At 41.7% G+C, this 14,820-nt stretch overlaps 1 protein-coding gene across 1 annotated transcript in view; it reads right to left on the bottom strand.

The window, feature by feature from the left end:
• The window catches only part of LOC119651085 (beta-1,3-glucosyltransferase), a 97,748-nt gene that overhangs the window by 7,040 nt on the left and 75,888 nt on the right, over window positions 1-14,820 (bottom strand). The window contains exons 5-6 of the mRNA XM_038054433.1: window positions 5,577-5,928; window positions 3,921-4,053 (exon numbers count right to left, since the gene is read on the bottom strand). Coding sequence (XP_037910361.1) covers window positions 3,921-4,053; window positions 5,577-5,928 — 485 coding nt within the window. The remainder of the gene's footprint in view (window positions 1-3,920; window positions 4,054-5,576; window positions 5,929-14,820) is intronic.

The following is a 14,820-nucleotide window of genomic DNA, read 5'->3' on the forward strand; positions in this document are numbered from 1 at the left end:
CTGGACCTGTTATGAGGTTAGTTGGGGTTCAACTGACTGGCAACAAACATCTAACTTGATCGACCATATCGCAATAAATAGTAAATTTAAAATCTCCTGCTTGTCGCGACTTAATTTTGCTTGCAGAGGTATCAAGTGTCAGCTTTCCATTTAGTACCTTGGGCTTCCGCGACCCAGTTGTTATCCAACTCGCGGCAACATTTTTTATGTGGAAGCAGTGGGAAGGCCATTTAATCTTTAATTCAATTATTTAATTAATTAGTTCCTGAAGGCAAGCTTTACAGTTAACGCGTTAAGTAAGTTTGCGAAACTGGCAAAGTCTGTAACAGCAACTGAAGCTTCTTGAAAACACTTCATTGAATTGGGGATAAAAAGCGAACCATACAAAGGTATGGTAAGTAATCAGGTGATAACGATGAGTTGGCTATCGCTAACCCAGAGGGCAGGGATGTATCTAACATCTGAAAAATAGATGATTATTAACCTAAGTGCAGCGCCACCGAAGTGATCGATTTTATGTCATTTTGCTAGTCAGTTCTGACACATCGAAACTTGTACGGGGATGGGTCTTAGAGGGAAAAATCAAATCATGGGCCTGCCATAAAATACTTGGGAGTGATGATAGACGCGAGGCTCAGTTATGGACAACACGTGCAGTATGCTGGTGACAAAGTATCAGCCGCAATTGCGGCTCTGGCAAGGATAATGGGCTACAGTATGCTTCCAGGTTGTTTATACCTGGGGTAGTGAGTTTAATCCTGCTTTATGCAGCTTCAGTTTGCGGAAAGGCAGTCTGCAGAAGAAGAACCCCAAGGGTGTGCTCTGCCTTCAGGACTCTCTCAGATGATGCAGTATTTCTCATCTTGGGTATGATGCCCATTGACATCTTTGCAGATGAGATGACGAACATATACCTTCGGGAAAGGGTCGGTGGATACACAGGCTCATCCCTGCTATCAAGGGCTGGTTAGAGAATCAATACGGTGAGATTAATTATAATCTCATCCAATGTCTACAGAAACTTAGAGGATATCACCAGTACTTGTACAGGTTTAAACTGGATACCCCCCCAGATTGTCCAAACAGCAGTAGAGTTCTAGAGAATCCACGTATTCTTCCATATCCAAGATTTTTGCAAGAAAGCAAAAACCTAGAGGAAACTTTAGGAGAGGTGCTGGTGTCAGGAAATCTGGTGTGAAAAATCCTAGCATTTTAGGAGGACTGCGAAAGCGGAGGAGATGAGAAAAGCGCGGTTACGTACGCCACGTAGAAATGAAAGGTGACCAGAGTAAGCTGACTCCGCCCCGTGATGTAATACCTTATGGTGATTCCACGGGGCATGGGGGAGTCGAGGGTGGCTGAGTGTCTTTTGAACATTTTCATCTCTTCACAAAAAAAAAAGACAGACAGACATAGGGGCAGGCACATATTGAATAGATTCTATTAAGGTTTTGTTTCATACAAAAGTGAACAAGTAATAAGTATTTCAGCTAAACAATTCGCAACCCGCAAGACGCGATTGAACAAGATGAACCTTTTTCCCTTAGCTTTCAACAAGGTGCGCCTTTTAGGGTTCTCTTACGAGATTCCCCTTACAGAGGCTCCTCCTAAGAGAAGCTCTTCAAATCGGAGAGCGTTTTTCTTTCTCAATTATCAACCAGACGGAGGCATCAAAAGTAAATAACACAAATCAATAATAAGAGAATTTGAATATTCGACAATTTTATAAAATTCTAGGGGTCCTAAAAAGTCAAATGAAAATACAAGTGCCAATATACGTGACACTGAAAAAATATGAACCTGATTTCCTTCTTCTAATTCATTGAAAAGAAGCCCTACGAGGTCTACTCTACATTCTTAATCTTCTTAGCCCCTGACATTTTTATGTATTCAAAATACAGTAAAATATGTACTGTTTAAGCATTTAACGTGATTAGGTGTAAATTTCTTTCGATTTGTACAATTGCAACTTACTTTTCTAGAAATAAAATTAAAATCCTTACAACTACAAAAAAATCTTTTTTCTTGTCTATAAAAAGTAAAAATATGTATTTCAAAATTTATATCAGTTACATTGGGACGTTATTTAATTAAAGCGTCCATAGGCACAATGCAAGATAGTAATATCTGTTACACCAAAGCTTTCTACTGCAATCTCATTGTTATGTGACAATCATTGTTCGGATGAACTAGTCATTTGTGGAATCTTGAGAAGAAGAGGAAGTAGGAGGCATCCCTTAGGTCAATTATAGTTTTGTTATAAGCGGGCCAAATTCCCTTTGACTTGGCACAGATGGTGAGCCCTCACAATCTGAGGTAGTGTCAGTAGATTCCGCCCTTGACAGTTGCCAGTGGTACACCCACTGTATCCGCCGAAGGGCTGCCAAGAGCAAAACCCCGCGTTGCCAATCCTTCAGCTCATTCATTCCTCTATATGTTCTTATGACCGGGAACCCAGATGAGAGTGACCTTGAGCGTGCCGCTCAGACTGTTCAGTGCATTTCTGTGTTGCCCCACCAACCTGGAAGATCTCGCCCCTGAGTACAAGGGCTTAATGGCCAACTAGCTGTCGGTCAGAATGCTATGTTACGCTTGAGGTCCCGATCATTCCCCAGCCATCGACAGGCTTCCAGTATCGCCAGTAGTTTCGCTTGGAGTACATTGGCGAAACCTGGGAGACCATACGACTCGGATGTACTGTGTGTATTTGAGAAAACCAATCCACCGACTCCATAGACCATCTTTGATCCTTTGAAACGTCTCATCATAGAGACCAAGCTCTTACGGTACAAGATAATGATCACGTATTCTTCAGAGACCTGGCGTCTTAGCATATATAGCGATGAAATCGATGAGCGATATCACAACCACCTGGTTGTGGATAAAATCGGGCTTAATAGGTTGCGGTGGGTGCGTCACTTAATCCGTATGGTCGAGCCCAGAAAGTCTATAAGGGATCTATCGGAGAGAAAGAAGATGTAGTAGAACCTGCCTGAGGTGGAGCGATGGCGCGGGTCAGGACGCCAGACAGCTTTTAGGGATATCGAATAGGTGGACCTCGGCACAAAACCGGAATGTCTGGAGTTCCTTATTATGACAGGCCTAGCCAGGATACTAGTTGTTGCGCCGTTGATAATGACGATGATATTATGCCTATTTGTGGGTTTTCGGTGTTTGCCATTACATCCCTTGGTTGCTTCGATTCTGTAGTATGGATATCGTTTCGTAATAAATGAATAGATCCTGGACAATCCTTATTGTTTAATGGGAGTTATCCATATAGATCGTAACCGTAAATGTTTTTTGTCTTAATTTGTTCCAGACGTTACTTTTTTTCGGGCTACTATCACATTGGCCAATCCTTTTTTGGATTTTTCATTCCCTGTATCATTGCACTTTATCTGATGCAGCCCCTCTTCATTATATCCTTTAATTTGGTATTAGGAGTATTGATTACAACGAGGCGATTGATAATTGCCTTTGGCGGCCTATACTTACGGAGCGATGACCGAGTTTATTGAGTGGCAACTTATCAATCTCAGTTTCAAAACACGGTTTGTCATGGACATCTGTGTGTCTATCTGCTGCCCTGCTGCTGTAAACTTATGACACAACTTAAGCTTGATGTGTATAAATCTGAAGCACAGTTATATTAAAAATCAAACATTCCCTATACTCCACAAAGAGAGAGAACTTACTATCTTCTACAGTTACAAAAATATGTTCAGCCACATAAATCATAATATTTTTACCACAATTTTCCCATTTTATAGAGACGGATTCCTGACAATAATCGCAATTTACAACTACCGTCAATGCGAAATCCAAAACCAATAATTTCAGTAACTATCTGATTTTGCAGCGCTCAGCCCTGCAGTCAAACTACGTCAATGTTCGATCCTTAATATAAAAATATTTACCAGCAATGTCGCTAAAGAATTTTTTATGTACGGCGTATTGGCCCCAGGTCTTTTCGATTATTGGTATCCTTTCACCATGAAATTTATGGTATGTTTTAATCGCAAAGTAGATTTCTTCGATATCGACACGGTCCTGAAATGATGAACAAAAAATTGCAAGGTTGAAAACGATAATTTCAAGATTGGAATTTTTGTGCCCTCACGAGAGAGTTCAGGTATGGGGGGAGATTCGAAAGGGTTCTCGTATTGATGGGGTTGTAGATGAGAAGGAATTTATCAAAAGCGAAAAAGGGATAATGAGAATTTTTTGTTGCTGTACCGCATGACATTGGGAGAGTTTTTTGAAAGCAGATTTATTCCTCATATCGAAGCGTCAGTGGTTGGTTGAATGGTTTTGTAATTTGAAGTGGGAATTTTGTGTGAAGTGATGGAGAAATCATTGGTCTCATTCTGTCATAAATTTCAAAGTGAAGCGGCGGAGTCTCGAGAATCATGTCCTGGCTAAAAATCGCTCCTACTTCTTATTCATTTCTTTTAAAGCTCGAGAATATCATTGCATATATCTGCCAGCTTTCTTACCCCAAATATATCGCTTAAGCAAACAAAAGGACATATTTCAACATTGCCCTCTGGCTAATATAATAGTCGAGCTGAAGGTAGTCCTTGTTCTTCCGTCCACGAGAAGGCCAATGCCATAAAATTTCACGACTGCGAGCTCCATGAACACCGCACTTTGACCCGCTATCACGAAGCTGCAACTTGCTCGGAACTTTAACTCTCCACGGTGCGTACAAGGGAATATGGGAAGACGTTTTCCAAGTTTGCTCATTTTTGGTTATCCATTCTTGCGCCAACGAGCACGGCATGGAACGGGGATTGTTAGTTAAAAATTCTATCTGATGGTAAATGTCACCGTCTACTCGTTACTGTATTCCGCGATATGTTTTCCTTCCACATTTTATAGTCCCTTCGGGTCATGATAGTTACCCTTAGCCTTTTTATAATAGTTTCCTTCTAGTCCCAATTTTGTCGTCATAGCGGCACATTACATATAATGAAATGAATTTTTAAGAATACCAGAGCAGAAGGAATATAAGGGACTACTTGGACCATGGTTGAATGCGTCTTTAAAGAGTTTCTATACATGAGAATGTGGAAAAAATTATTTGGAGTGTTCAAAGGTCTTGAAGTGTTCCTGTGTTAGACTATCTAGTGCTGAATTGAATATATTTCCTGCTTCTTGCTCGAAAAAGAGAGGTCCGTCTTTGCGAGGTAATTGGAGCTTGGAGCTAACTTTCCTCACTGTTCATCGAATTGACATTAGAAAATTTTGCATTCCAGATCTGGACCAATTCCGAGTTTCTGCAGTACTTGGGCACCTTAACAGCAACTTTGCGACAAGTTCAACGAAAATAATTTGAATAAAATGAAAGTACCCACTGACTTTGTCGAAATGATGCCCACATAAAAATTATTGCACTCAAAGGATATTGCTTGGTAGCGTGATGCTTTCTCCTCAGATTACGAATCTTATACAAAAGGATATCCTAATTTGACAGCCTCGGGCGATGTGGGAATTTTGCGGACATACAACTGCTGTTCATGAGAAAAATGTTATATTCCTGGGAGAAAAAAAAAACTATATGGCCTACTTACACATGTTGATTTTGGTTCGCGTGCATAGATGGCACAGCCGTGTCGTTTGATCCGGCAGAAGTAAGGTGATGCTGCCATCAGTAATTTATGACCACTCGCCCTGGATAATTTAGTGGCAGCTCTGGTGTTCCCTGGCGATTCAACTGCACAACCACCTCCACCTTCGTCGACAATCTTACCCTCACCTTCCTGACAACTTGTACTATGTCGCAAAGATACATCTGGTCTGGATTTCAGTTTATTATTTTCCGCTGTTGCTCTGATGTGATGCCAGATAAATAACGAAAGCTCATGGGATGCATCTATAAAAAACTCGGATGAGGGCTTTTCTTCCTGAACACGTTTCGTTAGCCTGTGTAAAATAGCATGAAAATTGGAGAAAATCATCAGCCTCATACGAATGGAAATGAGAAAATTAATGCTTTGCACTTTGTACTTGGTAGTGTGATATGGTGGAAGCAGAATGAATTCTCGTTATGTTTCGGTTAACGGATCATCGGAATGGAAAATCCAGTCCGATGGCCAGACACTATAGAGTGCAGATAAAGTCCTACTGAAAAATTAGTGAATTCATTCTACAGATTTGATTTGAATTAAAAAAGTTTAAATATTAATTCGCTTTGTAACTGAATATTGGAAAACTGAACTTATCAAAATGGGCCGTTGACTTTTCAATGGTGGGAAGTGTGATGATTTGTTCAGATTTTTTTCTGCGTATACTAGAATATTTCCCCAATCCAGGATGTTTTGCGAACCGTGCTCATTGGAAAGTTTGCAGTCGGGGGTAACTGGCTGTATTCGAACGGAGTCTCACTAATACCTGGTCGCCTCAGTGAGTAAGTTAGACCTAACCGTGCTACGGGGGGCTATGACATGGCAGACCTCCTTGCCCCCATACTCGTGGGAATCAAATGAGTACAAACAACAAGGAAAAGAAAACGAAAACCAACAAAGCGGGGCCCCGTACCGTACAAAAACTGGTTAATCAGGCGGAGGCACAACTCCGAAATACTGGGAACCAGGTGATTACACCCAAGAAGGGCAGTGCATCCAAGGTTAACATTGGTATACTGCGTGGACAACAGCCAACGAACGTCACTGCTCAAAGAGCAGGGACCAGCAAAAGCACGTCTGAGATAAATATATCAGACGTCAGGAAGGAGACAGGTCTCAGTGGCGCAGGTGTTAAATGGTACCTGCGCAATCTGAAGGTAGGCCTGAAACCAGAAGAGGCCCTTAAGAAGGCACACGGCAGACCTAAGCCATCTCTTCCGGAGCCGAGAAAAAATCCAAACCTGAACCCAAGGGGGGAGAAAACACGGGCAGATCAGGAGTGAAGGCAGGACTCAGGAAGCCCGCCATTAGCTATGCTAGTGTGATGAAAGGCATTCGGCTGGCCATACGCGGGATATGCTTTCGACCAGGCCTTATACTGGTGGACTGCGCGACGGAGGACACTGCAGAATGGATTAGAACCATAGTTTCTAGATTGCCAGGCTGGTAACGGGTGGCACTGTCAATATGTGCTGGGGATGATATACCAGGAGCCCACATCATGACAGTTTTTCTGCCAAAAGTCACGACAATAGAAACGGAAGACCTTATGGGCCTCCTAATCGCCCAGAATGAACATCTCCATATCCGACTATGGAGAGTCTTCAGAAGCAAGGTGGAGGGTAAGGATAAACTCCTCTCTGGAGGCAATCAAACGTCAGAGTTGCCATATCAACTACCGATTTGGCAACATACTTGTGCATGTGCACAGGGAAAAGCCGAATAAAGATATCTCGGAGGAGACACCGGGTGAAAAGCATACTGAGGTTCCCGAAGAAGTCTTGGAAGCCATAGAGGCGGAAAGGACTGGATCAACCAGGGAAGTAGATCTGCTACCCAGTGAAGAGCAGAAGCTGGATGACCTAGACCTAGGACTCCTAGGGCTCAGGGTGGACAGCGATGTGCAGGAAAGCGCCATGTTGGAGGAGGAAGGCGATACTCCGACAGTGGAGAAGAGCTCCATACAATAACGGAGCCAATGATCAGCACTAAGATAGCCCAGATAAACTTCCACCATGCGAAAGCTGCATCTGCGGTAATTGCAAGGGTAAGTTCCATGGAGAACATTGGAATAGTGCTGGCTCAGGAGCCCTGGGTGTACCGGGGGCAGATTCGCGGTCTGCAAGGAGGAAGCATGCAGGTAATTTGGGACTCCTTTTGTGAAAAACCAAGAGCTTGCATAATTCTTAAACGTAATTTAAAATACATATGTCTTTCAGAGTTCTTAATCGGGGACATTGTGGCTATCCAAGTCCCATTGGAAGCCGGGAGGAGCACTCGAGAGGCAGTCGTGGAACCGCGATACTTCCCAGGAGACAAAATCCGGGCTCCACGGAACAAGTCGCAAAACTGGCAAAGTATTGTGGGAAGAGGGCGTTGCCACTTCTCGTCGGCTGCGATGCCAATGCCCGCCACGGGGAAGCAGCGACATCAATCGTAGAGGTGAGTACCTTCTTGAACTTATTCTTAGGAATAAGTTAGAAATATATAACTTAGGGAACACTCCAACATTTCTGACCACACTAGACAGGAGGTAATAGACATAACTCTAGGAAATACTTTAACGAATGGAATGGTCAGAAGTTGGAGGGTTTCGGATGAACCGTCTATGTCTGATCATATGATAATCAGATTCGACATTGAGGGTACCTCCGAAATAGAAAGAATAATAAAGAATCCCAGGAGAATGGATTGGGAATCATGCGCAACGCACTTGAACAACAACATTGCCCACCTTCAAGGGGGCGGTGACATCAGGAGCGAACTGGAACTAGAAACAGTGGTGGAAAACCTCAACACAGTCGTCATTGACGCATATGAGGTCAGCTGTCCGCCTAAGACAGTTAAGTTATCAAGGGATGTACCATGGTGGAATCTGGCCAGAAGGGAGGCACGAAAACTCTTCAACCGGGCAAAACGAACCAGGGACTGACAGAGGTATAAAAATGCACTGACTGCGTATAGCAACGCGATCAGGGAAGCAAAACGGAATAGCCTCAGGGAATTCTGTGAAGGGATCGAACAGATCACAGAAGTAACCAGGCTTTACAAGGCTGTAGCCAAAGTCGGGGGAATATCCTCTGTCTGTTTGAAGAAGGAAGATGGATCATTTACGAGAATGAGGAGGGCAGGGTACACCTGCTTCTCAGAACTCATTTCCCGGGGTCCTACCCCACGGTGGCAGGCGACAACATTCTGCTTGACACCCCAACAACGAATAAAAGGAGAAGAAAGGAGAACTGGAAACTAGCAAAAGAGGTATGCTCAGAAGCTAGGTTAAAGTGGGCAGTGGGAACTTTTAAACCACAGAAATCTCCCGGAGTAGATGGCATTTTTCCAGCACTAATTCAGAGAGGCCTAGGAATTACCTTAGAGTCTCTTCTGAGGGTGGTAACGGGGAGCATAGCACTGGGATAGACAGAAAGGGCATGGAGACGGGCAAAAGTGGTCTTTATTCCGAAAGCGGATAAAAAGGATCCTATTCACCCTAAATCTTTCAGGCCAATTTGCCTAACATCTTTCGTACTCAAAACGGTGGAGAAGGTCATAGGCAACAACATTAGAACTATCGTTCTAAAGTGTAATCCATACATCACTGTCAACACGCTTACCGGGCAGGCCGGTCAACTGAAACTGCTCTGTATCAGCTGACAGAGGTACTACGGGATACCATAGGAACAAAAGAAATTGCACTGTGCGCGTTTTTGGATATCGAAGGAGCGTTCGACAACACATCGCACACAGAGATACAACATGCCTTGAGCCGCAAGGGACACTGCCTGCAGGTTTTGTGAGGAGGATGACGAAATCTCTATACACATCCTGGGATAGTGTCCGGCACTTGTGCAAAGTAGGTCGAGGCATCTGGGAGAACACTTAATACCAGATGCAAAGCTGAAAGATCTGGAAGTAGGGAACATACTAAAGTTCCTGAGGGTTATAGGCCTGCTTGAGATACTATGATCAATCACACTATAACCAGTAAAAGAGGCACAATAGTTCTTTAAGGACGCGGTGCGACTTTCCCTTAACAGAATAGTAATAATACTAGAATATTTGGAGTATCATGTATCTTGTATATGTTTATCATTGATTTCTACTTAGAGTATAGCACGTCAACTGCGCCTTCACGTCTTCGTTACCGGTTGTTCAGCTCTTTCCGAGATGTTTCGAGGAGCCAATGAAGTAGTAACCTTTTCTAAATTTCGACCTGATGTTTGCGGATATCTGGCTTTGACGACGACTTAGTCTTTGCTTCGAGATTGTGTCAGGGCAGAATACTTGATGTCATGACTTAGGTAGATGTTTACGATGGTTAATTGAAAATAATTAAGATGTGATACTGCAACTTTAAGTGCGTTTAGAATTGCGAGCTCTCATGCGGGTTTGATAAGAAAATCCTGAAGGATTTTTCGTCCATGGTTAACTTTTTTCCCTTCGTGGGGTATAGCGAGTTAACCACATCTACGCGCCATGGATTATGGCTCACTGAAACGCATTTCAGCCTCGTTCAGGACCTCCTCAAAAGCTCGAATTCTTACTCTACTGTTCTGCGCCAAGTGCTCTTGGGGCGACCCTCTCGTCGGTTATCTCGAGAGAGTATGCAGTGGAACTGCATGTCATAGCTAGCAAAGGAGTTATCACCCCTCCTTAATGTGAAACCTATCCATTGCCACTTCCGCCTCCTGATCGCATTGCCTACGGCTGACAGGTCTGTATGACGACCAAGTTCTGCGTTTGAAATAGTATCTGGTCAGCATGCTCCGACGATATAACGAAGGCAGGTGTTGACGAAGTCTTGGAGACCTTATGTGATAGTGGTGGTCACTTTTCATATGCTACTGCTATATTAAATTGATTCTGGTTTGAAATTACCATATTTCGGTGCCACCTTCGTTAGAAACTGCACTTGCTAGATATATAAATTAATCGACACCTTTGACGCTCTGCTCATTAATGCAGATAGGAAGAGTGCAATGACCTATCAGACTGAGAACTTGGTTTTGTTGGTGTTTACCTGGGGTTCAACTCTACTTGCTTTTCCTTCCAAATCAGAGCCATTTGGCTAAGGTCAATGACCGGATGAGGAAACAAGCATCCAAGTAAACGTCTACGTAAATGACTAAATCAACACTGCTTATCACCTCAGGGGAAATCGATCTGTTAACGATGAAAACACAAGAGGTGGCTTGGAAAAACACTTCCGCTCATCTTGGACTGAATAAAAAAACACTGACTGACTGTCCTGTTGAGGTTAACGAATTAATTGCAGAGAAACGTAGAGCCTGCAAACTATGGCAATGATCAAATTATGACAAATAATTAATGCAGCTTTCTGATTAAAATATGTTATTCGACAATAGAAATTAGCCGAAGTTATAATGAGCCCTAAACCAGGGAAGGAGCCAAGTTGAGTCGAATCGTATCAACCAATATTGCTTCTCTTAACTTAACTTAAGGGGGGTTTACAGTAAATTATTAAAAATTATCGTAATATACTATTACTAACTAACTAAGTTGAGTGAGTTATTTCGGAGCTTAGGGACCGCACAGTGGTAGCTTCGTGATTGTTTTTACATTTTTGGGATAGGTAGGTTCTGAGAATAGGTCCGTGAAGGAAATGACCACTTTTCAGTACCCGCCCTCCCCCTTTTGTATTAAATGTCAGAACGGCTTTGAAAGGTAATAATCGGTAGCTTTCATTTGATACTCCACCTGACTATATTTGGTGAAAGAAAACGTTACACCCTCCTATCGCATATATGAAGGCTCCCCCTTAAAATCCAATGTGGAGTGATGCCACTAACTTAATGCATGTGCGTCCACAGTTCCCACTTTCCCACCAAATTTAGTGTCAATTGGTATAACCGTTTCTGAGCAAAATATGTGTGACAGACAAACTGATTTTACACAAAATCACGATTTTACACAAAATCTTAAAAAGCAGGTGTGCTTAGCCATTTCCCTCGATGTCGCTCAGGCGTTTAATAAGATGAGACATCAAGGTCTGTTGTATAAATTGTATAGGGATCTCCCAGAAGAATGTTTCGAGATCGTAAAATCATAGGAAGGAGGGGGCATACTCTGAAGTGAAAAAAATGTAGCTGGTGTACCGTAGGGCAGTGTCTTGGGCCCAACACTGTTTCTTTTGTATACCAATGATATACCGGGATGAAGGCAAACCGGCGACATTTGTAGATGCCACTGCTATCCTTACCACGGACAAAGCTACTGAGGAAGTAAAAATAAAATTACAAGTAGTTTTTGACCACGTTGTTGAATGGACCAAGAAATGGAAAATAAAAATAAAAGAAAACAAATCAACGAACATTAATTTCACAAACAAAAAAGAGAATCCGGCTAAAGTCATCATCAACTGATAAGACGTGCCACAGGATAGTGGGGTTAAACATCTATACTGACACATACACGTATAAATCCACTTTTGAAAAATTATATTTTTGATTGTATTTTTTTACTTTAAATTTAATCAGTTTCATTTGATATTCTTAGGTTTTTGACAAAAAAAATATATATTTTTCCAATTCCCACATATACGTTTAAACGCATATGTAAAAAACCATTAAATAAAGTTTTTAATAAAGAATAGGGCAGGACAATTTTGGAAATTTGATTTGACTGGGAATTTACCAAAGTTTGGAGGAAACTGAGATCTATTTGATCCTATACCTTCCGGATTCTCAGCGTCAGTTCTGTTACGTTCCGTTTCGTGGCATTCAGACCAGGAATATATGTTGACAGCATCAATATTGGTATCTTGTGCTCTCTGAACTCGAAAATTGACATCTTGCGGTCATATAAGGAAGTGTTGGTGCGTTGAAAAATGCAGTTCTCACTAGGATAGGATAGGAGCACCTTCCAGTATTTCATCGCACATAATTTATTTATGGAATTTATTTTAGGAGAAATGAAGCAAAGAGTCGCTTTTCCAGACGTTCGAAAGGGTACCCAAACGATAATACTTCCCCCTCCAAAATTGCTTTCGACATAGGCACATGTTTCTTCTCTAATTCATGGCAATAACAGAGGCAAGGATCAGGATCGTTTAAATAAGTTTTTCCTTTCGGTAGTCCACCTTAGCTGCTTTTTTCAAATTATTGTCTGGCGTTCTTAGGGTTTTATTTGAAAAATTTCCTGCATTTTTTTTCCTATTTTGCGTAAGGAGTTGATTTCAAGGTATATGCAATGTGTTGGGCTATCACAGGAAGTTTCAATTTTTGTTGTATTTTAGTTGCACTCAAATTATTGTGATTAGCTTCATATATAATGAATGACACATATTTGCTTATTTGGTAGCTTTCACCTAATCTATCTCTACTATACATAATTTGCTTTTTTTCGCATGATTTCGCACTTCGCAACTTCAAACTTGTGTAATTGCATATCCTGTTTCTCTAGTAAAATATCCCCCGTTATGTGAAAAATTAATTCATTTTTTGTTTGCCTCCATTAAGTCCTCTCGCTTGGAGGAAATTTTTCCAAAACTGATCTAAATAAAAGTTATCGTCTTAACAAAATGCCATTTTTATAAATAGCATTGCTTTAAAACTCTCCATTAGTCATACACATTCGGCAAAAGTAAACTTGTATCCCAAGAATTCACCAAGATAGCGCTTCGTCTAAACGAATATGTACCCTTCTTAATGACAATTCCCGCATATTGCCACCCCAGTGTTGAAAAAAGTTGTTGTCTGCATACAAATAATATTTCTCTTTAAAGAAACGATCACTTCCAGCCATTATATGCTGCTTTCACAAACTTATTTTCGGAGTAATAGAGCAGATAACAAAAATATTGTAGTGCGTTTATATGCATTTGTGCCAGTGTAGTTAAGACAGTCGATGCTAAGCACAGCTTAAAAGAACTATTCTAAAAAAGAAGGACGAGCGAAACGCCAGATATAGGCAGATGTATTGACTGTAGGGGAGGAATTTCCAGTTCACCTTCGACAACAAGTTACTAATTTACAAGCAGATCTCCCTGGTTCATACGTAATGAGGATCTGCAAAGGGACCTGAAAGTACAGTTGCTGAAAGAAGTCATCAACGAACAAGCAAACCTATCGGTTACGCCCACCCAAAAATAATGAAGTTCAAAAATTCAATGATATCTCTAATATAATGAGACGACTGAAATGCAAATTCCTCAGCGAAGCCAACCAAAGTGCTGGGAATGACCATAGCGTCTTCTCCCAATAAAAGCGAAACTCAAATATGCAAAAAAGCTACTGAATGAGGTTTTACTGAGTAAAAATCCCACACTCTTAGGGAGCGTGAACCCGGGGGTTAGTCTTTTGAAAATTGTACCTACTATTAACAAAAAAAAAAAATGCAACCCTGTTGGGATCCTCTTTGGCCTTTAAATTCCTTTGATATTTTACCTCGATGGAGTATGTCAATTTTGCCCCATTCATAAATTGATACTGAAGATCTGGGACGACGAATCATTGATTATGCCAGTCGGCTGGTAATGAGACATTATCTGCCAGATACATGAGAAGGGAGATATCAGCAATTATAGAGGTATCGCGTTGCTAAGCACCACCTATAGTATATTGTCCGCTATCTTCCTAGTCCGGATAGCCTAATAGGTGCAGAACATCATCGGTCCATGCCAAAGAGGGTTTACTCCAGACAAATCAGCAACAGATGGCATTTTCTCTATGCAGCAAGCGATGGAAGAGCTATTGGAATATGACCTTCTGTTACATCAGGTTTATCGACTTCAAAGCCGCCTATAATAGCATAGCCAGGATAAACCAGTATACGGCTATGAGAGAACTCGGTATCCCGACCAAATTGGTAATGCTTATTAGGATTATTTTGACCAACGTGCGAGGCTGGATAAAAGCAGCAGGAGCACCCTCGAAACTTTCACATCAAAAACGGTCTAAGACCAGGAGATTTCCTATCATGTATGTTTTTTAACCTGGTCCTGGAAACATTTATCCGCGATGCTCATGTAAATGCGAGATGCACCACCCTCTTCAAGTTCATCCAAGTACTGGTTTATGCTGACGATATCGATATCGATGGGAAGAATAACCAGAGATGTGTAAACTACCTTCATTCAGCTCGAGCAGCTGGCGATTAGCGAGAGATCTTGGGCTGGAAGGCAAGAGGCGGCAACATCAACACCAAAAATCAAAAAACCAACAGCATCAAATGG

Source organism: Hermetia illucens, chromosome 3 (genome assembly GCF_905115235.1).
Source record: "Hermetia illucens chromosome 3, iHerIll2.2.curated.20191125, whole genome shotgun sequence".
Lineage (NCBI taxonomy): Eukaryota > Metazoa > Arthropoda > Insecta > Diptera > Stratiomyidae > Hermetia > Hermetia illucens.